Below are 23,403 nucleotides of genomic sequence, written 5' to 3' on the forward strand. Positions count from 1 at the left end.
GTCAAGTTTGAGAACAGCTGTTCTGGGCTATCCACATGCAGACACCACCCACCTTCGTTAACTCCCTGCTCCTTCCCCAAGTTTTACTGTACTTGTCCTTGGGCAGTCTCTGCACTGCACACCAGACCGTTCCCACCGCACCCCAATCTCCCCTGCCGGTGGGGGGGGGGGGGCGCTCTACGGGTCTTCATGCCTGGAAATCTCACGACTGACCCAAACTGTTTTTCTCACTAATTTGACTTCCTGAAAACACTATTCAGCTGTTTCGGCCTCTTCCACCCCAGGGTAAACTCCTCTTCCTTCCTACTTCTAGGGTTTAATTTAGCTTTCAGCCTTGTCACCCCCAAGGTTAGGAGTCAAGGATAATTTCTCCGTTAAACTAGACTGTCCCTAACACCCCTCAATCACCAGATTTCCTCTTTTTATTCATTCATTCCCACTTTCATTCATACATTCCAAGAATGCATGCCCTCAGGATCCGAGGATCCTACACTAGGTGCCAGGTACTTTAGTGATGCTTAAAACAGCCCTCATCCGTGCCCTCAAGAAATTAACCCTTTAGTGGGGAATGGCAGCATGCAAATAAATGCAAAATTACAAACTACATGCTTATACCAAAAAGGCCTCTGAGAAGGTCACTGGGCTGAGACCTGAAAGATGAAGAAGAGGCAGACTCTGACCGTATTCGGGTGTCAAATCTATGCCGGACTCTAGTCTAAATTCTTTACGTGCCATTACCCATGTCATCTTCCAACAGCACTATGGAGTAGACAGCATATCCGCATCCCCACTCTACAAGAGGGGATATTGAGGCATGGGGAGAATATGGAGTCTGTAAATAGCAGAGCCAGGTTTCAAACCCAGCCAGACGGGCTCCAGAGCCTACCCTCCTAACCACAGGCTAAAGTGAGAAGAGCAGGGAGGAAGGGGGGGGGGGGGTTAGGAATGGATGGGCAGACACGTGTCCAGGCAGACAGATCACCGTGTGTATGAGCCCAGGAGCAGAGAAAAGTCAGCGTGAAGCAGAAAGGAAGTCGAGCATATTAGTGAAACTCGGGAGTAGATGGATTGGAAATATATTTGGAAACTGGACCAGACAAGATGTCCTGATAGATGAGTTATGGAGGATAAGGAAGAAAGGGAAATCAAGGATGACTCTCAGTTTTCCGATTCTGTCTCAAGGCTTGAGGACAATCGGTTTCCAAAAGACAAAGTACTATAACACAACACAGAATAAAGTCCTGTGGAGTGCTGATGCACAGGCAAGCTCTCAATCAAGCAGGTTAAAGCCTCCAGCTCTCCCCACCCGACCCTCCTTCTCCTTAGGGGACCTTCATTCAAGGGTTCCATCCTATCTCCCAGGAGCTGTTCTCCAGAACACTACCACCACTCGTTAACAATAATAAAAGTTACAGCTATAGTAATGAGAATAGCTTCCACCAGGAGGAGGGTTTTTCTCACACAAATGTAGCCAGGGTTTTGAAGGTTTTCTGAATAGAACAATTATACTAATTTACAAATGAGAAGTTATGCAACTTGCCCAAGGCCACACAACTGCAAAGAGGCTGAACCGGAACCCAAATCCAGGTCTGCCCAAGTTGGAAGCCCATACTTCCTTCATTAAATCAGCACTTCCCACAGCGTGGCACACATCTCTCTGATGGAACACAACAACGGTCTTAAATGCAGAGATAAACTTTTAGAAGTTTCAATAGTCATAAGGCTTGTTTTATTATGTACAATCATATATTGAATACCCAGCAAATAAAAATTTAATGTCTACATATAACAATTTGATTACGAATTTTGCATTCTATATGTATATGCGAATCCGTGGCTTCATGCGTATTGCTGCCTAGAAAACAAAAAAGTTTCTTAAAAATTAACTGAAAGAAAATATTAGAATAAAAGTACAGGTGATACAGGGATAGGGTAAAAATCTTGAGTCAGTACATAAGTAACTGCAGCCTATCTGAAGCACTGTTCACCACACCACCACGCAAGAACAGCCAAGCACCTGTTCCATATTGTACTCAAATTTGGCTACAGTCACATGTAACTCTGACTCTGTTCCAGAGAGACGAAATACTGGCTGTCTTGGGGGAAAGGGAGTAGTATCACAACCACACAATTTAGCATAAATCATTAACACAGTATCAGTCTTGACACAAGACTGGTTTGGTGGTCCAAATCCCCTGCTTCTCTATCATACACCTTGATTAAGTCAGGCAAACCTTCTTGGGCCTCAGTTTCACTTTGTCAAAAGGAAGTTACATAAAATAGACTCTAAGGTCACTTCCAGTTTTAGAATGCCATAAAATGTTGTAAAATCCTAAAATCCAAAATTTTATTTTTTCCAGAATCACAGGGCCCCAATCCTAAATGAGCACTGACCTGAGGAATAAACACTTAACACGCCCACGTGGCATCCCAGACGACCAGGCCGTAACTAGAGAGATGCTATTAATTACGCTGCCTTCTGGAAAATGTGGCAAGACATTAATTACAAGATGAGAAAGATCAGCCAATCAGTATTCCTGTCCCCACCAAAACTTTAAAAATTTCCTGGCACTGATCTTTTTTTAAGTTACTAATTTTCATCACAGTTGGCTCTTAGTGTCTGTTATTTGTAGTCCTTAACACTTAACTTTATTCCGGGTGGGAGTAGCCCCCAGGGAGAACAGGGAGCGGAAGAATCGGCCAGATCTCTTCAAACCATCCTTAGTGTTAAGCCTCAACTGAGAACCACCTGTAAAACCTTCCCAGCTTCAAACTGATTTACTCCAAGGATTCTCAAACATACTTAATGTGCTTATGCCTCTAAAAGGAATTGCCACTCCTTATTTTTCAGAAACATTAACAGAAGTTTAACCAGAGCAAGCATTCTTCCTTTATTACTGAAATAGATACATTTATCAAAAAGGAAGTCTTAAGGACCCTTCCTCGCCTTCTTTACAAAGCTGCTTCTGTGATGCCAGTGGGCCTCCAAACTTTTAATAGAGAGTTTTCAGATTCCCAGAAAGAAGTTCTGCAATGTGCTCACTTCGTTTTTAGCCGAAGAAAACAGAGGATGGGGTGGGCTGCAGCTGGCAAAGTCAGAAAGCACAGCTGGGTAGCAGGTGATCTTTAAAAAGAAAAAAGAAAAAAAAAAAAAAAGGCAAATCCCTGGGCAAATTGTGTAGCCAAGGGTGATCATTATAACCGGAGAGTTGTTACATAATTACTTGTTAACTACTGACAAACACATAAATGGTTATAAAACGTCATGGTTACTCTAGACATTGAAGCTACTGTACCTAAGGCAAGAGTCAAGGTTTCTCCAATTGCGTTCAAATAAATAAGAAATCCCCGGGACATATTTCCCTTCCAAGGTAACCCGTCTGCTTTTACGTATACAAAACAGCCTCCAGCAATTAAACCAATCGCCTCTAGGGACGAAAATCAGGTTCCCCTTGATATTGATTTTTTAAAGGGAAAAGAGGATACAGAAAGAAGTACGTTCAAAGAGCTAAATATTTATCACCTCGATAAACATGACTTCCACTCCCAAGTGGAAAATTTGAACAGAAAAGGTCTCCCCCTCACGCCGCCCCCCCCCCCCACCGTCCCTGCTCAGCTGGCGCAAAACGTAAGACCTGTGTCGGATGCGCTGCATTCCAACATTTTTCAAAAAGTTTACGCGGATTTACCGAAGCAGCGGGGAGAAAAATAAAGCAGGCAGAAGCGGGGGAGAGCAAGCAAGAGGGTTTCGGCAAGGAGGAACCCGGTGAAGCACCCAGCGGCGCCGTGCAAGGCCCGGTAACCGGGAAGCGACCCGGCACCCGGAGAGCGAGCGCCCCAGTGGAGCGCAGCGACTGACAGCCGCTGGGTCTCCGCCGCCCGGGGTCCCCCCAGCCCCTCAGCCCGGCCCCCGCCGCCCGGCCCCCCTCCCCAGCCCTCCCCCCGCCGCGCCGGCGATGCCCGCTGGGCCAACTTGGCCCCGGGTCAGCGCTGCGGAGCACGGCCCCAGTTGCGGGGGAGGCCGCCGGCGCCCTTACCTCCTTCTGCTTGGGGTCCTGCGGGTAGACGTCGGGCGGCCCGAGCCGGGGGCGTTTCAGCGGTCTCTGCTCATAGCTGAGAAGCCCGAAGGCGGCCATGATCTCTCATGTTAACCGGCGAAATGAATGAGAGTTGGAGCTGGAGCAGCCGCCTCTGAGCACCAGGGAGCAGCACTTTGCAGACAGACTCCCTCTCTCCCCCTCCTCGCTCGCTCGCTGTGGCGCTGCAGGCAGGAATAAAGCAGGTTGGATGCTGCCGCTGCCCGGCACGCAGACACGCACTGATGGGGGCAGTCTTCGGCGGGCACCCGGCTGCGCTTCAGCCCCGGGACGCACTGCTCCGGTGGCGGCGGCGGAGCGGCTGGAGGTCCGCCCGGGTCTCCCGCGGCGCCTGCCTCCCGCCGCCCCCCCCCCACCCTGTCCCCAGGGGGAGGAGCAGCTGATGGGAACGTGTGACTTTTTTCACCAATGGACCCAAACCCACCCCAGCCGGACAAGGGGTGGGAGGTGGGGGAAGGGCACAGGGGGGAAAAAAAAAAAAAAAAACTTTTCTTGGCGCCCAGGCGGGTGGCTCGAGTGCTCGCCCAACGTGAGGGTGGCCCTCCAGCCCCGGGAAGAGACTGCGGAGAAGCCCGCCCCCGCCCCTCTTCCACGGCAGGGATCCTTCCCGCGCCGCTACGCGCCCCGCAGACCCCACCACCTGGGCGCGGACCCGGCCGGGGCGGGGGGAGAGAGGCCTGGAGGGTTGGGGGAGGCAGGGATGCGGACTGGGGTAAGCGGCCGGTGCCTCCTAGACGCCTGCCGGGCTCCGGTGGCGCATCCGAGGCTCTGGTCCCCTCGGCGGCTCCGGGCAGACGCCGAGGCGCGCTGCTGGCGGTCGCGGCGGCTGGAGGGGGCCGTGCTCACGGTGGCGCGGGGCCGATTTAACCCTTTGCTGCCCCTCTAGGGGCTGGGGAAAAGGGGGAAGGAGGGAGGGCTGTGAGCGCCGACGGGGGCAGCCAGCCCGCGGGCGTCTCGGGCTCCTCCAGCCCGCCGCCACCCCCCGGCCGCAGCTCCTCTTCCCACCCACCCCACCCCCAACAGTTTACCTGTTGGTCCCCGGCTAGTGGGCAGGGGCCGGCGGCGGCGGCGGCACTCCGGCGGCCACAGCCTCCATGATTCGGGCTGGGATGGGGGGACTGGACTGGTTTTTATTTGTGAGATATCAGTCTCGTCCTGGCGAGCTCCGGGGACGCCGCGAAGTTTGCCACTGTCTGGGGGCGGCGGGCGACGCCGGCTCGCCGCCGCCGGCGTTCTCGCCCCCACGGCCCGGGAGCGCGAGCTTCCGAGTTGGCGGACGGCGGCGCGGCGGCCGCACTGAGCATGCCCAGCTCGGCGGCCGGACCGCGGAGGAGTTGGCTGCGAGCGCGCTCCGATCCGCCTCTCCGGGTTTTCGCAGCCGCAGAGCGCGCAGCCCGCGGGCCCCGGAGCCGGGGTTGGTCCTGGGGTGAAACTGGGCTAGGGAGGGGGTGCCCGCAGGACCCCTCTCCCGGCCGTGGGCCGCGCGGTCCGCCACGACCTCTCCCCGGGGTCGCTGTCCCCGTGGCCTGGGCCGGAAACCTCACCTGCGCCGGGCGTGTGGAGGGAGGGAGGCGATCCTCCAGGGGAGACCTTGGTCATCCAACCCGCCCGCGCTCCCCGCTCGCTTCGGGGCGTGGGCACGGAGATGCTGGGCCACCTGCCGCGAGCACTGCGAGACCGGAGCCGCGGGGGCGGGCCCGGCCGGTCCCGAGGGACCCCGCGGGAGGCGCGCCCGGAGGATGTGCCGGCACTTGTCCAAGAATGATGGCTGCCATTTATGGAGCCCTCCCTTCGTGCCAGGATCTTGACAGTTTAAAGGTCTCTGATCCTTAAAGAAAAAAGCAAAACCTTACAAGGTTTTACCGTACCCTTTTTGTAGATGGAGAAATTGAGTCAACGCAGTGAGGCCCGGTGACTTGTTCAAAGCCACAAAGCTATCTCTGCCTGATCCCAAGTTTCTGACCTGTTTCCCACGACTTGGGGTTGGAAGGACCAGGCTCCTGAAGTGCTCTCGCCTGCTTGTGTCACGTCCCCCACACCTTGGGGAATTTCCGGACTTCTGGTTCCATCTTCTATAAAATGGTATATGCGGAATCGAATCCAAAGCCTTGGTACAGCACCTGGCATATAGTGGGTGCTCAGGTGTTGCCCAAAAAATCCAAATAGCTACTTACCTCAGCTGACTTGAAGCAAAACGGAAAGAAGAAAAGGTAGATGAGGGGATGGTATGTGGTAGAGGCCAGTTTCTCACTCCTGACCCCGATCTCGTAGCCCTTCTCCGCTCAGCCTAAGGTCAAGGCAGGCCTGTGGTTTTGGGCGTCTTTACTCAATGTGAGTGCGGACTTGTAGAGAACAGTTACCCTCCACCAGGAGGCATTTCTTGACCACTTTCTGCACCCTGCTCCAAGGGTCTTTCTTCCTAATACCCTGGGTGTAACTTCAAAGCTGAACTTGCCCTTGTGATAAAGGCATCTATCAACTCTAACTTCCTTTCTTGAGAAACAGGACAGCTATCTAACTTTATTAGGAAAATCATCAAAGACACCAAAAAGCAGGAGAATTGGTATAATGAACCCCCAAGTACTCATCTCCCAGCTGTGACTGTTATCGAAGTTTTGCCATTTTTCCTCCATTTACCCCACCCCAACTCGTTGACATACAATAGAGAGAACCGTGTCATTCATCGTTGCAATTTAGGAACACAGCAGGGAACACCACATGCTGGGCACTCAAAAAACAAAAACAAAAAAAATGTTTGTTGGCTGGTGGAATAGATGATAGTGAGTAGGTGGGTGGATGAGTAGGTATGTGGCTGGATAGCTCCCCAGTGCTACTTTAGGGATACCTTATGCTGATGTGCTCCTCTGACAGAAAATGTAACCTAAATTCCTCCCTTGCAATACCTAGGCAAGAGCCTCCACCTTGCCTCCACAGAGGAAAAACTTTTGAAGCGCTCAAAATTGTATCTAACCGTAAAGATTTTATTTTTTTTTTAATTTTCTTAAATGTATGTTTAATTTTGAGAGCCAGCGAGCAGGGGAGGGGCAGAGAGAGGGGGAGACACACAATCCAAAGCAGGCTCCAGGCTCTGAGCTGTCAGCACAGAGCCTCACGAGGGGCTCAAACTCCTGAGCTGTGAGATCATGACTTGAGCTGAAGTTGGATGCCTAACTGACTGAACTACCCAGGCTTCCCCTAAAGATTTTATTTTAAAGTCAAAATGTGTTAGTAAGGTGTCCCAAGTGTTTGTGAAAAAGAGTCCTTGTCTCCCTAATTCCATTGTCTTGAGACAATCTGGCATGGACGGGAAAAAAAAAAAGCTTTAATGCACTGAGACACTAACTCAAAAATCATTCTTTCACTACATGGACTTCCCATGGGCATTTTGGCTCCATCATCCTGGCACCTGTGTTCTTCATGATCCAGCCCCACCCACCAATCCAGTTTGTCCTCCTTCATCCCTCACCCCAGTTAGTCCTCATTCCTAGTTCTAAGCATGGAATTCCCAGGGGCTTCAGTTTCCAAAAGCCACCCGGGGACAGTCCTTACAGTCCAGACTCCTGTATGAAGCTCAGCCCAAACTCTTGAGGCACAGGATGATCCTTGGGTCCTGTCAGGGCCCTCAGCACTTAATTCTCATTTTAATAGCTCATCATTTACTGCCACACACTTCGATATGTCACAGAATCGTCTTGTTCTCCCATCCCCACCTTATCCTCTTGCTCTCCTTCCACTCAAGTTAGTCTTTAAGCTAAGGCCAGTGAACATGGAAGCCACCGTGATCTACGCTGTGCATGAATTTCCCATCTTGGTCGTGTTTAATACAGCAGATAGACACAAATTCTTATTGAATAAGGTGAGTTTCATTTGCTTACTGTTCCTATAAGGGGCGTCTTATCTTTAATTGGCTAATGACCCCCTGGGCCTGCGAACAGTTTGCACAGAACAGGAATTACTCAGAAAACCAGATGCTCCCCAGACAGGTCCGAGTCTAGACCTCAGCCTAGCCAGAAGTGAGTTCAGGCACCTGAGGAGATTTAGTACACCTGGAGAAAGAAAGGGATTGAAATGTGGCCAGAGAAGGAGTAATTATACACCATTTTAAGCATATAGGACTTAATCCTCCAAGTATGAAACTCAGTTTCTAGGGCTGCTTTTGTGGGTTGGCAAGTGTTTAAAAGCTGACCCTTTTTCCTAGGTCACAACCTAGGCCTCCTCAAAGATCCGTCATCCTCAGAAACCTCCTTAACTGATAATGTCCCTTCTGCAAGCCCCAGTTTCAGAGTTCTGCAAGGAGTCCCTCACAGCTGGGACTCCCTTTGTAGTATTGGACAGTCCCTTTAAGACAGCTCATGGCTGGCTTTCTCTCTCTACATTTGGTCTGCAAAAAAACACATAGATGTCTTTGCCTCCACATATTCTAGTGTAGGCATTTTCTCACCAGCTTCCTCTCCTTACCCACCATGGACACATCCTGCAAGCCACACTTCTTCACCTTGAATGTTCTCCAGTCAGGGTCACAGACCAATTGCTGAAGTTCATACAAACTGCACTGGTTCAAATGTCAAATGCCAAGGCCAGTGGTCCCCTCAAAGCTCTTTTCACAAGGTTTGAGGTGAGGAATAAAATGTCTCTGGCAAAAGGCAACATACAGTCGTATTTTAGAGGAGGTTTCTACTAAATAAGAGTGGAAAATGGTTAGGAGCAGAGGCAAGGTGTTGACCCACCAGAAAGCTGTGGTCCCATTTTCCCTATTTTACAGATTAGCAGGTGAGGCTCCAGAGGTGAAGTTCCTGGCACAAGACCATTGAATTAGCAAGTGGCAAAGCCAGGATCAAACCTAGATCCCTCTGACTCTCCAACCTCTGCTCATTATTGTCAGTGTGTTCCATGTATTAATTATCATTTACATAACACGTATAAAAGTGAGCCTCGGAAGACAGATCGGGTATAAGAGAGGCAAAACTCCTGACAGCTTGCTCTGGTATAGAGCATGCTTCCACTCAAGTGGAAAGAAACAATTCTCAGTGTAGTGCCTGTAGGTGAAGTAATTACAGTTGCTGGGTTTCCCCATGGGACTGATGCTTGTCCAGGTGTATATATTACTGTGTTTTGTTAACAGTGTGTCTACAGGCAGTCTTGCTTACTTTCAGTTTTCCTTATATCCCCATTACATTTAAATGTATTTGTGTTGTGCCTACTTCTGACTCAAAAAAGAAAACTCTCCCCCTTCTTTTGGCCTCTTAAAGAAAAGGAGACACGAGAATGACTTGAGAAGGTGGGTCAGGATAGAGAAAAGAGAAATAGGGGGTTAATTTTGGGATATTCCGACCAAATGGAATTTTTCATATAGTCCTTAGGCCACTTGTAGATATGTAGAGAATACAGACATTGTGACTCCCTAAAGCAGCAATGCCAACGGAATTATATTGCTAGCCAAATATGTACTTTTACATTGTTTAGTAGCCACGTTATACAGGTAAAAAGAAATAGGTGAAATTAATTTTAAGAATACATTTGCTTTGGGGTGCCCATGTGGGTCAGTCAGTTAAGTGTCCAACTTCAGCTCAGGTCATGATCTCGTGGTTGGTGAGCTGGAGCCCCACATCGGGCTCTGTGCTGACAGCTCAGAGCCTGGAGCCTGCTTCAGATTCTGTGTCTCCCTCTCTCTCTGCCCCTCCCCTACCCGTGCTCTGTCTCTCTCTCAAAACATAAATAAACATTAAAAAAAAATTTAAGAAAGAATCAATTTGCTGTAACCCAATGTAGCCAAAATACTGATCATTTTTTAATGTGTTAATGAGATATTTTACATACTTTCCTTATCCTAAGTCTTAGAAACTTGGTATGCATTTTACACTTAAAGCACATCTCATTTCGTTTATTTAGTTAGTTTTAGTAATCTCTACATCCAGTGTGGGGCTCAAACTCACAATCCCAAGATCAACAGTCACACACTCCTCCCACTGAGCCAGCCAGGTGCCCCAAGCACTTCTCATTTCAGACCAGCCAATTTCATGTGTTCAGTAGTCACATGTGGCCAGTGACTACCACATTGGTCAGCCCAGCTCTAAGGGACATTTCAGCACTAGTGAACCTGTAACATAGGAGACCTTAATTGGATCACTGAGGAGGCAGCTGAGTTTCCAAATTAAAAAACCAAAAAGTAATAAAAGCCATAAAACAGGAGGAAGGTGAAGAAGTAAAGAAGAAAAGTAAAGACAACTTGAGAAAAGCATGGATACGCCCCCAAAACACTTAGTTGCTAGAGAAATGGAAGTGTCAGGAGAGACAAGAACATAGAAAAAAGAAATCTGGGGACTGAAAATCAAAGGATGAGATAAGAGAGTTTTGAATTACAAAGCTAAACCCATGGCTTCATTCATTCACCTGCCAATGGTTGTCACTGCATTTACAAAAAAAAAAGGCCTATTGGTTGATGGGGGGGGTGGTTGGTGGGGGGTGACACATAAATTTAGGTCACTAATGATCAGGGTCACATACTCAGCTTTTCAGCACCAGAGTATTATTTTGTTAGCTTACTCAGAGCTGTTTAAGGCTCCACAAGGCTCAAGCAAATTCTAAACACACTCAAGAAAGGATCAGTAGAAAATCAGAATGTTAATTTGTTGATACCCAGGAATTGGTCTTTCTGGGACTTAAAATAGGTATATTCCCATATTCAGATCACCCCCTTGCTATGTTGTGGAGGTTTTTTGCTTTATTTTGTTTTGTCTTAGTGACCTCTATACCCAGAGTGAGGCTTGAACTCACAACTCTGAGATCAAAAGTCACATTCTGTACCAACTGACCCAGCCAGGCACCCCACCCCCTTTCTAGTTTTAAAGAAACTGAAATAGTTTGTTGTAAAATTTGTTTGTTTGCTGTAAAACTGAAATCGTAAGTAGAGGTTTGTTTGGTGAGCATGAAATTAAAGCAAAGAATTGGATAACGTCCAAGGACTGTTTACTCAGACTGACCCATAGTGGAAGTCACCTTCCTTGTGACAGAAGTAGGACAGAAGCCGTGGGTTCTATTGGTCCCTTCGGTGGATATACAGACAGGTTGTAACTGTCCAATGCATTTTACTATTTATTATACCAGAGGTTCCTGGTAGTCCACAGACATGTCTTTTAGGTTTGTTTGTTTTGTTTTGGGCTTACACAGCCACTTCTGGACTCTAGAAAAATCTGCCCACACTGGGTCCACATTCTCAAGTGACATCAGTCTGCTGGAGCTGAAACGGGCCTGCCCCTTTGAGTGTGGCCTATTGTCACAGCACCATCTGCCCAGCTTACCTCAGAGAACAGGTTCACCTGACTGGCTCCTATGGCTCCTGACAGTGAGATTCCTATCATATAGAGACCTGTTAACCAGGCCTGGCTTCAAGGTTTTCCTGTTGAGAGAGCGAGCGAGCGAGCAAGAGAGCACAGGACATTGATTCATGTTCAGTTACATGATTATTAGGTCACTGCTTCCTTATTGTTAACTAGTCTAAGAATCCAATCTTCATCATTTATTAGTTAGATGGGTTGCATCTGATGAAAGTTGATCTTATATTTATTAATTATGAAATATTTCCATTTTGAGAGGAGTATTTATTTCCCCGTTTTAGGGACATCCTCTTATACTTCCTTATATGCCTGCTCTAGTTACACAGAGCAAGAAAGCCTAAAAAATATATTGGAATGAAGAATCTGGACATTACATAAAATATATTGACAGAGGCAAATGATCAAATTTTACATAAGAATAAACTCTTTTCCCTCCATCTACCGGATAGATCAAAGACACTTTGGTATCTACTGTTTGCTAAATCTAAAGTTTAAATGCTAAGCAATAAAAAAAATAAATGCTGCCAATCTTTTGGTCTCAGTAGCATTTGGGGAACAGTACACAAATCAATTATGTGATTCCTCTATATAATAGCCTTTTTAAAAGTATTTTTAAACGACCGCACAACATCCCCACCACTGTGCCTCCTCTCTGAGCTGTTAACAAATGGTAAAATTTACCAATTTGACTTTCATCTTTCTTCATTTCTTCTGCTCCCCCTCTGGCAGAGTGGCCGTCAGGAAGCCAAAATGGTCAGCAAGAGAATGGAAGAAGAGAGAAGCAGAATGCCCGCTATCTCTTCATACAGGAAAACCAGGCTTGTCTAATCCTGAACGGACCACAAATAATTTGATAAAGGCAGTGGCTCAGGCCTCTCCTTCCACCTCCCCCAGTGTAATTAAACTCGGTCCTCACTCATTTCCATCTCTGCTCTCAGCCTTACCCAGCCAGTCTACTCTTACCTCTGTTGTAATGCAGGCTGCTCACAGCATCTCCAGCCTCCACTTATGGCTGCTCAGACTCCTCTGCCTCAAGATGCCTTAACTTGAACCTATCGTTTTCCTTGCTCATCACTGGTGCCCCCCGCTGGCCCCTGTTTCCTGCTGGCAGGACAGGACCAGGTAGCTGAGGTTCCAGGGATCAGGAGAGAAGGGAGAACCCCTCTTGGCCACAGCTGAGGCGTGGGGAGCTGCAAAATAAATATAAAACTTATGTGACAGAGAGAATGTGGCACATGAAGATGGAAAGTGTGTCAAATAAGCAAGGGAGCCTGAAGGAGTTGGGCACTGTCAGTCCAGGTAAATGGGGAAGTGGTTGTGATAATTGTGGAGACAATGGCATCTTAGTGCATATGCATGCCAGAGCAAATAGAGGGCAGACAGCTCCCAACTTTACAGTAGAGAATCATCTTATATCTCTATCCACATGTAAGGCCTGTTGATTCATTCTTGCCGAAGTTATCTCCAATTCTCTTCAGTAATCCCTCACCTATAGCTGTAGTCCCAGCTCTCAACACTTCTTGCCTTGGATTATCCTTGTACCCCAGCTTGTGTCTCTGCCCCAGCTACTTCTCTTTTTGGAATCCAATGCACAAGGCGTCCAGATTAATTTTTCAAAAACCCTCACTGCACTACACCATTCCTTGCTGAAACTCTTTGCTACATTCCCGCTACTTTAAATATATAAAATGTGAACTCCTCAGTCTTAAAAATCAAGGTTTTCTCATAATGCACTGAAGGGATCAGGGCTCATGTGGGCTAAGTTTGGGAAGTCAACTGAGCCATCATCCAGGACTACTTTCACCTCCTCGTCTTTAGAGTCGGAGAGGATCCCATTCCTGAACAAAGGGAGCACCATGGGGACAGACATTCAAAGTGGAGCTGCTTAAACCTGTCTGATTGAGAAGCTGCTTTCAACTCCAGCACCTCTTGTACTTAAGTAAGATTGTAAGTGCCCCAGAGATGGATGCTTCAGAAATTCTGAGTCACTGTGGGGTCAACCAATAGGTGGAGAGGAGCAGAAGAAAGAAACATTTCCGTATCTGTCCCACAGGGAGACCATCATAGTTCTGGCACAGCCTCAGTCACCACTCTTAGAAGGAACTAAGGACAGGATTGATGGGCAAAGCCAGAAACTACCTCTTACCAGCAGGCTGTGGCATTTCTAGGGAAAGAAATCATGAACAAAGGAGTGGTCATATGTGCCACGGTGGGCCCATGATTGCTCCCCACTAATGATGAAGGAAGGAAGCAGGTGTCCCTTTCCCAACAAGCCCCAGTATCCCATTCAGAGCAAACCACATCCAGCCAGGGCCGGTAAGCAAGGTCTGGCTTGATAGCCTGTGATACTTTGACTCTAATTTAATACCAAGGTCAATTAAGTAGGCTTGGCTGCCTGCTTCATTCCTTACATCTGTAGTGAGACCTTCCTGGATCTGTTTCTGGAACTCAGAGCATTTTAGCATCCTGGGGAAGCAAGTGGAATCTAATCACATAGAGGCCCATTCATCCCCAGCAGGCCAAGCCAGTAGACCTTTGGCTGCATCCATTTGGGGACAGTTGTGGTCAAGAAACTCCATTTGCTTAACACATGTTTATGGAGCACATAACATGCAGGTATTTGTACTGGGGTTACAAAAGTGATATGACTAAGTTGATGGCGCTTACAGAATATAGAAAAGAGAAATAATCACACAAACTAATATAAAATTGTAACTATGACAAGACCTCAAGGAGGACATGCGTCTCTGAGGTTCTAGAAGGGGGATTTCTCACAGAAGAAATTCTTGAGTTAAGATCTAAAAAATGAATATGAATTAACTAGACAAAAAGGAAAGAAGAATGTTTTAAGCAGGAACAGCATATGCAAATACCCTGTGGCTACTAGGACTGAAAGAAAGCCAGCATGCCCAGAGAGAAAAGAGTAAAGGGGAGACCAGTGTGAGGTGAGGCTAACAGGTGGAGAGGAGACAGACCATGTAGGACAGTATAGACTGTTGAGGAATTTAGTCTTTCTCCAGTAGGAAATGGGAAGCCTTTCTTTTTTTTTTTTTAAGGTAGGCTCCATGCCCAATATGGGGCTTGAACTCATAACCCTGAGATCAAGAGTCTTATGCTTTACCGACTGAGCCAGCCAGGTGCCCCTGTACTTAGTGTTTTGCTTCTAACAAACAGAACAAAACAAAAGTGATGGGATTTACTTCTGAGATTAGGTTACAAAGAGACAGTGATTTCCATGTTCCTCACTCCTCTCCATCCCACCCCACCCCTCCCAACCCCCCACCTCCACTGAAATCCTTGTTCTGGGGAAGTAAGCTGCCATGCTGCAAGTAGCCCTATGAAGAGGCCCTGTGGTAAAGAAATGATGTCTCCGAGCAACAGCCAGAATGCACCTGAGACCCATCAGCCACATGAGTGGGCTTCAGAGTGGGTCCTCCCCCATTTGAGTCCTGACATGACTACAGCCTGGCCACAACCTTCATTGCAGCCTCCTGACTGAACCAAAAGACCTCACCATGCCACACTCGCATTGCCAGCCCACAGAAACTATGAGCTGAAAAGTGTTTATTTATTGTTATTAAGTAAATTCTACACCCAGTGTGGGGCTTGAACTCAAAACCTTGAGATCAAGAGTCACATGGTCTACCAACTGAGCCAGTCTGGTGCCCCTGTTTATGCTTTTAAGTGCAAAGTTTTGGGATACTTTGTTACACAGCAGTAGATAATTAATAGATAATTAATTATAAAGTCAAATATTTTATAAGAGGACATGCTAAGGTGGGGTGCTTGGCTGGCTCAGTGGTGGAGAGTATGTGACTCTTGATCTTGGGGTTATAGGTTCGAGCACCACATTGGGTGTAGAGATTACTTTAAAAGAAAAATCTTTAAAAAAAAGAAAACATGCTAAGTTAAAAATTAGATGTTATAGGTCAAAAGCTCAGAAAAGTCTGAAGTGAAAATACAAACTTGAGATTGACGCCCACTTAGAAAATGTGAGGTAAAGGAGGAGAGATTCTTAAAAAGTCTTGAAAATCTCCCTAATTAATTGGACAAGTAGAGCTGGATGAGTTTGCAAAGGAGATAGAGAAGGAGCAGCTGGAGACGTGGGAAAAAAGCCAGGAGACAGTTGAATCATGTAAGTCAGTAGAAGAGTGTTTCAAAGAAGTAAGGAATGATCAAGTAAGAGAAATACTGAAATATGGGTTTTAGGATCAGAGTAAGTCATAATTCTAGTAAAAGCTGCTAATCATGGTGGGACTAGAAGCCAGAACTGTGTGGCTTGACGTTGGCAGATACAGAAATGAAGACAGAAACTATAGACTTCTCTACAAAATTTGACTTGTGATGGTGAGAAGAGAGGTCAGGTAGACCCTGGACATAGACTATGATTGTGTCGTTCTTCTTCTTATTTTTATTTTAGAGAGAGAAAGAGTGAAAGCAGGGAGAGCGGCAGAAGGAGAAAGAGAGAGAATCCCAAGCAAGCTCTGTACTCAGCACAGAGCTCCATCCCACGATGCTGGGATCATGACCTGAGCCAAAATCAAGAGTTGAGTTGGATGCTCAACCAACTGAGTCACTCAGACGACCCTGATTGTTTTGTTTTTTAATGAAAAGATATATATATATATATATATATATATATATATATATATATATATAATAAGAAAGATTCGGGGCACCTGGGTAGCTCAGTCAGTTAAGGGTCTAACTCTTGATTTTGGCTCAGGTCACGATCTCACAGTTCATGGGTTTGAGCCCCCACATCAGGCTCTGCACTGTCAGTGCAGAGCCTGCTTGGAATTCCCACTCTCTCTGTCTCTGTCTCTCTGTCTCTGTCTCTGTCTCTCTCTCTCTCTCTCTCTGCCTCTCCCCCAGTCACATTCTCTAAATAAATAAACTTTTAAAAAACTAGGGAAGATTTAGTTGAAAGAAAAAGGTGGAATAAACAACAACAACAAAAAGAAATAATGGTAGTGTAAGTTTCCTAGAAGACAGGAGGATATTCTCCTTAGATGGAAGGTGGGGCAGCTCTGCTATTAGATCAAAGACCACAGGATAGATATAGAGGTTAAGAGAGTTCCTACATGAGAGCTCCTATTTTTTCCCAACATGGTATGAGGTCATCTGCTCAGAGAAGAAAAGAGGAGAGGAGACTGGAAGCTTGAGGAAAAGAGAAAGTTTCCATAGTCACTATGGAAAATGGGGAAATGAGAGAGAACTATAGTAAGTGTTTTGTGTAGTATGAGAGGACCTGTTTGACATTAATGACCTGGAACTTATAGTGAAATCAATCTGCCCCATTGGGTAATGCTCAGCTGCTTGGTTGCCTGGCACAGAGAAACAGGTAGTTGGGTTCATCCAGGTTTAGAGCTGAGACAAATGGAGTCAACGGAGGGACAAGGAGGTTTAGGGGACTAGAAATGGGAGTAGAGAAATGTAAGGCATAGAAGGAAGTTACAGAAATAGTACTCATGAAATCCAGGCTGGATAGAAAGGGCAAGGTTGATGGATTGGGAGATGGAGAAGGACAGGCAATGCCAATGATGCTTAAAGAAGAGTTGGTATGAGGGCAGTTGAATAAACACCTGGAAGAAGGGGTGGTTACAGTCAAGCAGAGGAGTACTCGAGTTAGTCATTTTGGAGGAGTAGCATTACGGGTGGATGACAACATCTGGGGAGTTTGTATGGGAGTAGATGGCTGAAGTGGAGAGGAAATCACTAACGATGAAAAGAAGGTTGAGCTCCTATGTGGTCATGGTGGACAGGCTACCCACCTGGGTGTCATGCAGACTAATCAAGGCTTGGGTGAAGGGGGCAAGCAACTGGATTGTCCTATGGAACAATGGGGGTTTTGCTCATTGTCAAAGTACATACTGAACGGGAGGATCCCCAGTAGATGAAGCAGCAACAGGAGGTAGGGTAGAATATCTAAATGCCCTGAATACAAAGAAACAGGGGTTTTTTTAAGTTTATTTATTTATTTTGAGAGAGAGAGGAGAGCATGTGTGTGCACGCATGAGCAGAGAAGGGAGGGAGGGAGGGAGAGAGGGAGGGAGGGAGGGAGGGAGGGAGGGAGGGAGGGAGGGGGAGAGAGAGAGAGAGAGAGAGAGAGAGAGAGAGAGAGAGAGAGAATCCCAAGAAGGCTCTATGCTGTCAGCGCAGAGCCTGAGGCAGATCTCCATCCAACAATCCTGGGTTCATGACCTGAACCAAAAATCAAGAGTCAGATGTTCAACTGACTGAGCCACCCAGGCGCCCCAAGAAACAAGGTTTTAAAGAGGAGAGTGGAAATACACTGTGAGAGAGTGAGGGTGACACTGGTGCAGACACTGCTTGTCCTCAGCCTGATATCTTTATCCTTTTTCTTCCTTACTGACAAAATTCTGATTTTGTTCTGGGGTGCAGGAAGCCTCCTAAATCCTCTGGATTTATTCCCTTGCATTTAGGCCAAGTGGCACACTTCTACCCAATGATATATAAGCTTCGTTTTCTTAGGGAACTTGAGAATGTTTTTGCTTTCCTGATGCAAACATCACGACTTCTGGCCTGGAATTCAGACATGATGGCTGGGTTGCAGTGGCCATATTGTGACTAAGCAGTTGTAAATATGAGAAAAAGGCAAAGATAATCACTGCGATGTGAATGCTCATGTTGACTGGCCACCAAGCTGGTATCAGCAGCCACCTACATCCAGATTTCTGATTATATGAAGAAAGATGAACACTACTTCATTAAGCCAGTGTTAGCTGATTTTTCTATTATTTGTAATTATACTCACCATAGAGATATCAATCCACCTTGTTCTGAAATACAAGGGATATGAGAAAATAGCTACCTCAAGAGAGGGCTGCAAAGGAAATAGTGCCCTCAGGGAAGAGGCCAGCTTTAGCAAGATAAAAGGCAAGGGGTAAGAGAGTGATTTGAAGACACTTTGCAGGCAAGGCAACTTGCTGGCCATGGAGAAAGGATTCAAGGGCCAGAAGAGAATGGAAGAGGATGAGAAGGAGAGGATGGGCGGAAGACTGGGATAAAAGGATGCACAGAGATTCAGGGGAATGATTGTGGAAGCAGATCAAGTGGCCGCATGGGCCCATGGAGGCAGAGATTACACTCTGGACCTTGACAAGTGCAAACAGAAATGAGACGCATGATGGCTTTGATCTCCAAGTCTCCTTGAGAGTAGAAACCTGTGTTACCTTCCCAGAGGGATTACCAGGTTGCGTGTGTGGAACCATCAGCTACCCACATCCTTCGTTAGCAAGACAAGAGAAATGTCATCCTTTTAGCCTCTCTAGAGAATCATCGTGGGGGTTCAAAGCTGCATAATGAAACCTGGCAATTTCTCTGGATTCCCTCCAAATGTCCCTAGGGTCAGGAATGGAAGCGGCCCCGGGGAGAAGGAGTGACTACAGGCCGTAGGGCCTGCTAAGGCAGGGTTAGGGAGGCATTTTGCCCTCTCCTCTGGTAATTGGCCCACAAGGGTTGTTATCTCACTCAGGAGGCTGGTCTTCCCCTCCCTGAGCCCTCCTAGTCCCAAAGCAGAGTGACAGCGTGTGCCTGGTAGATCTTCCTCGTTGCCATAGCAACAGGCTTGCCCCTGGAGCCGTGGGTTCATGGCAAAATGATCAAGCCTTTCTTAAAGGTTACTGATGTGGGTTTGACCAGGATGCAGGCCAGACATGTGGCCATGAAAGCTTGGAGCCAAGAATATTCAGACCAGGAATTTTACTCCAAGCGGTCAAAAGCCTAAAGAACGCACAAATGAATACAAGCTAAATTCAACAGGGAGACAGGAGTCAAAACAGAAGGAGCAGAACTCAGTCATCCTGTCTACGGGACATGCCCATGATATATTTGTGGGGAGAAGGGATTGGTAACGGGAGTAAAGAAGTCAGAGCCAATGGAGCCAGAGAGTCTATGATTCCTCTTCATTGCCAGCTGGCTACATGATGTGATGGCTGAGCTGCTTTCATATTCGGGGACTCTGTGTGGACCCTGGCTGCCCCCAACCCTGTTCAGCCATGGATAGCTTGCCTTTCAGCCTCTCTGCAGATTATACCCCCATTCTTGCTCTGAGTTAATGAAAACCAATCTGATGATATCAGGACTCCATCTTTGCCTCCTGCCTTCATCCTTTTACCTGGATGGACTCCTCAGCATCTCTCCGTGGGCCTATAAAACTGCAGATGCCCCCCAGGATATCTGACCAGTCTCTACCACCAAACCTGGCTGGTACTTTGTGCTATGGTTCTCAACCAGATTTAGAATCCAAAGACCTCGTGGAATATATGCTGCATAAGCAAAGTGTCCGTTGAGAGTGTATTCCTAGCAAGTGGCACAGAGTCTGTCACATAGTAGGATCTTGACAAATATTCACTGAATGAACGTTCATTGACAACCTTTCCAGCACTTGCCTACACTCCAGGTTACTGGACTCCTATGGGCACCTGCCAATGGCATGCCTGCTTCTTCCAGGATAGATTCTCTTACAACCAACATCTCCCAGGCACTTGTCACTGAGATTAACTGTGATCAGAGTTATCCACCTGGGCAGACCTTTAGACACTAGTACCTGGGCTAGGACAAGATTTCAAATGTCTCTTTAGCCACTGTAGCGGCAGCTTTTATATCCCCTCCTTGGTGATGGCAGCATTAGTCCCCTGGCCCAGTCCTGCTTCATCTCAGCCTCCTTACTCCTCTTTATCACCTAAGAGGACTTGTCACCCTTTACAGTCAAGATCTGAGGAGTCTATGAGAATTGCGACAGTATTGCAGATGGCCCTGAAGCTCTCCCAGCTGCAATAACCTCGGACTAAAAATCAGGATTATGATAATGTAATTCTATTCTGATTCACGTTGAAGAATATAAAGTCTCTCTCTATCCAGATACACTATCTGGATACATTATCCAGAATTATGCACCCACACCCCTTTAATTATATATTTATTAAATTGGGTGGGTGTTTTTGTTGTTGTTGCTTGTTTTTTTTTCTCTGCCACTGGAAGGTAAGCTCCATGATGTCAGGGACTATCCATTTTGTTTACTATCTAAACAGTAGATGTCTATAACTATTCAATGGAGGAATAAACTACTTCCGACTGACCTCAGAACAGTCCCTGTGTGTACCTAGGAACCCAGTTCTCTTGCTGCCTTGTGGAATGCCCATTTTCCCCTTACCAGCTCTATGTTTCCATGGGCACATGTACAGCCATGGCCTCTGATGTTCACCACCATTACCAAGGCAGCAGGGCTCCTTCATTATCAAAGCCCCCAGTGCTGTCTCCCACCCATATCTGCCAAAAACACACAGCACCGAGGCTGCTCAGCTGGGTCCCAGCCTACACTACTACTGACCTTGATAATGTGCCAATGTGAAGATGCCTGCCTGGGCTCCCCACCGAAGGGAAGATAATCTCGTTCCCCACCTCTTATATTCCCACATCCCAAAACAAGGCTGCCTTGAACTTTCAGATATTTTTAGTAAAAATAATTCTTTTTGGTCTTTGCAGTAAGCCCCTTTGCCTAGGAATCTCGCATTTGCCCATCTCAGTGACAGGCACGGTAGTGTACCCAGGCACTGGTGTCAGACCAAGCTTCCGTTCATTGTCTTTGCCCCTGACTTTCATCCACTGAGCTCCCTCAGTTTCTCCTTTTATGGTCCCTGGGAAGGTCTTTGTCACCACTAGTCCCCTTACCATGACCTGGTATGTCTGAATCCTCCTGTGGGTGCAGAGAAGTTGGAATGGACACAACACAGGGAATTTGGATTTTATCCTGTGAGTTATGAGGAGCAAAGGAGTCTTTGAATGCAGAGAATGTCTTAAAGAAGCAGTGCCTTAGAGATGGGTATTTATTGTCCACATATAGAATGAGGCACATAGCTTTAGAATGACTAAAGCAACGGATAGCTTTAGTCATTGTAACTCACTCCCCAAAGGTCCTGATTGAACAGAATTGCACTCTCCCCCTGCATGTCTGTAGGAGTCAATGGTTCTCTCCTAATATTTCTGGCTTTCTGGGCACACAGTAGGACATCACCTCATGGCCCTCTGTGTGCTTAGGTGGTGTCATATGACCAGCTATAGCCAAGGAATTGTGGTGAGAAGTGACAAGTGTCACCTAAAGGCAGATGTGAGACCCTGCTGGTGCGATGAGAGAATGTGGGCGGGCATACCTGATTGAGAGGTCAGGGTTGCACAGGGAGCAGGTGTGATGACATGGGGGCCGTAGCTGGAACCTTCCCCCATTCCCGGAAATCCTGAGATCCTGAGATGGTGGCTACTCTGTCAGCCTGGACCCTGAGAGGCCTTAAGGAGCAGCGTCCTCACCACTGTCCTGTGAAGGACAAGGAGAATGAACAGGCTCCAAATCTAGCTTCAAGTCACTGAGGTTTGGGATTGTTGCCAGAGCCCAGCCCAGCCTGAGATACACCTCCACTCCTTTCTTCTCTGTGTTTCTTAACAAGTAACTTCCAGAAGGCTCTGAAACCTTCCTCCCTGGCCAGGAGCCTGGTGGGGCTCTGGAGCCAGGAAAAATTCTGAAACAAATCACAAGGGTGACACTGCAAATCAGGTGTAGTCTTGTGGTTACATCCTCATCGCTGTAACCACTGGCAGTTGGACTCATGCGACTATCCATTTAAACAGTCCTGATTTCCTTCCTGTAAAGCACGAAAATACCTCTAGAAACATCTTGGTGTTGTAGGGAAAGGGGCACCAGCCTTCTCTCTCCTCAGAGCCCACAAAATCCTCCTGCAGGGAAGGTATCAGTGATCTGGTCCACATTCCAGACAAGGCTTATGCACACGTTCCCCCTCACTCTGGCTTGTGTTTCTTAACTGCTCTTTTCAGTGTGTTAAGCAGAGTTAGATAGGGCCTGGCCCTCAGAGCTGCCTAGCAGTTTTCTCCTCTGTTTCCCTGGCTCCCTGTGGCTGAGTGGGGCTGTAGACTTGGGGCCTTTCTACTCCTTCTTATTCTCTGGCTTGGTCCTTTTCTTAGACTCCCAGCCCTTGGGTTTAGAAGTACATGGTGGGGAGACGGAAAGACCCATTTTGGCCATAGGCTTTTCACCTGAGCTCATTTTCATATTGTCAGCAAGTGTGGAAATTAGTGTTCCATTGGAACTGTCCAGACTTCCCTCCACTGCATACTTTTGAGTCTACATGGACTGCAGAAACTTTTTCTGCATGATTCAGATGCAGAGGTAGAGCACCCAGTACATCCTCTCTGTTCTTTGCACCCTCAGAAGGTCAGCGAGCTGCCACTCCCACTGGGGAGATATGTGGGCTCACCTTGCTGGCGTAGCAGGGGCAGCCAGGCCCCCGGCATCTGCAGCTGCCACCAGATCCTCCTTCGGCTTCTCTGATTCCTGAGCCAGGTGCCTGTTTTGCTCTGTGACCGGCACCAGCTTCTCCTGCAGGACCTCTATCATCAAAGTTTGCAGGCAGTGGGAAACAACCTGGTTCCAGCTCATCCCTGTGGATTCCAGCTCTTCCTTCCCACTGGCCTGCCCTGTAATGTCTGGGCCCAGCACCAGAAGCAGAGCTAACAGCCTCAGACAGACGGTCACTCAGCCTCCACTATATATTGTGTGAGGACAGGTGCCTATAGTAAATCACTTACTAGATAGCACTCTCCATGCACCTGCTTCTCTGACCGACCCATTGTATTGTGCACAGATGCTACTAAAATGGCTGGTTGACTGTTCTCTCCCGTTTTTCACTGTTTGCCCAGCTTCCTTAACGATCACAGCAAGGAGGATAGGAATAATTAGCAAGCAGGCCAGACATCCCTGGGTTCTCTTACCATAACTTCATCCATATTTATTCAGGTACCCCCTTGCACATCAATAAAAATAGAAATATGGAATTCCTTGACATGGCTGAAATATCTCATGGCAACTCAGTACCACAGGATATAGAGTCCAAAACACTGTAATAATCCTTCAGGAAATAAGGACAGTAAGGAGCAGA

At 47.3% G+C, this 23,403-nt stretch overlaps 1 protein-coding gene across 1 annotated transcript in view; it reads right to left on the reverse strand.

The window, feature by feature from the left end:
- Positions 1-5,307, reverse strand: part of MED12L (mediator complex subunit 12L) — a 335,495-nt gene extending 330,188 nt beyond the window's left edge. Inside the window, 2 exon segments of the mRNA XM_045037430.1 lie at positions 4,038-4,261; positions 5,126-5,307. Coding sequence (XP_044893365.1) covers positions 4,038-4,136 — 99 coding nt within the window. The 5' untranslated portion in view covers positions 4,137-4,261; positions 5,126-5,307.
- Positions 5,308-23,403: the final 18,096 nt, after the last annotated feature.

This window comes from Felis catus, chromosome C2, assembly GCF_018350175.1.
Source record: "Felis catus isolate Fca126 chromosome C2, F.catus_Fca126_mat1.0, whole genome shotgun sequence".
Taxonomy (NCBI): Eukaryota; Metazoa; Chordata; class Mammalia; order Carnivora; family Felidae; genus Felis; species Felis catus.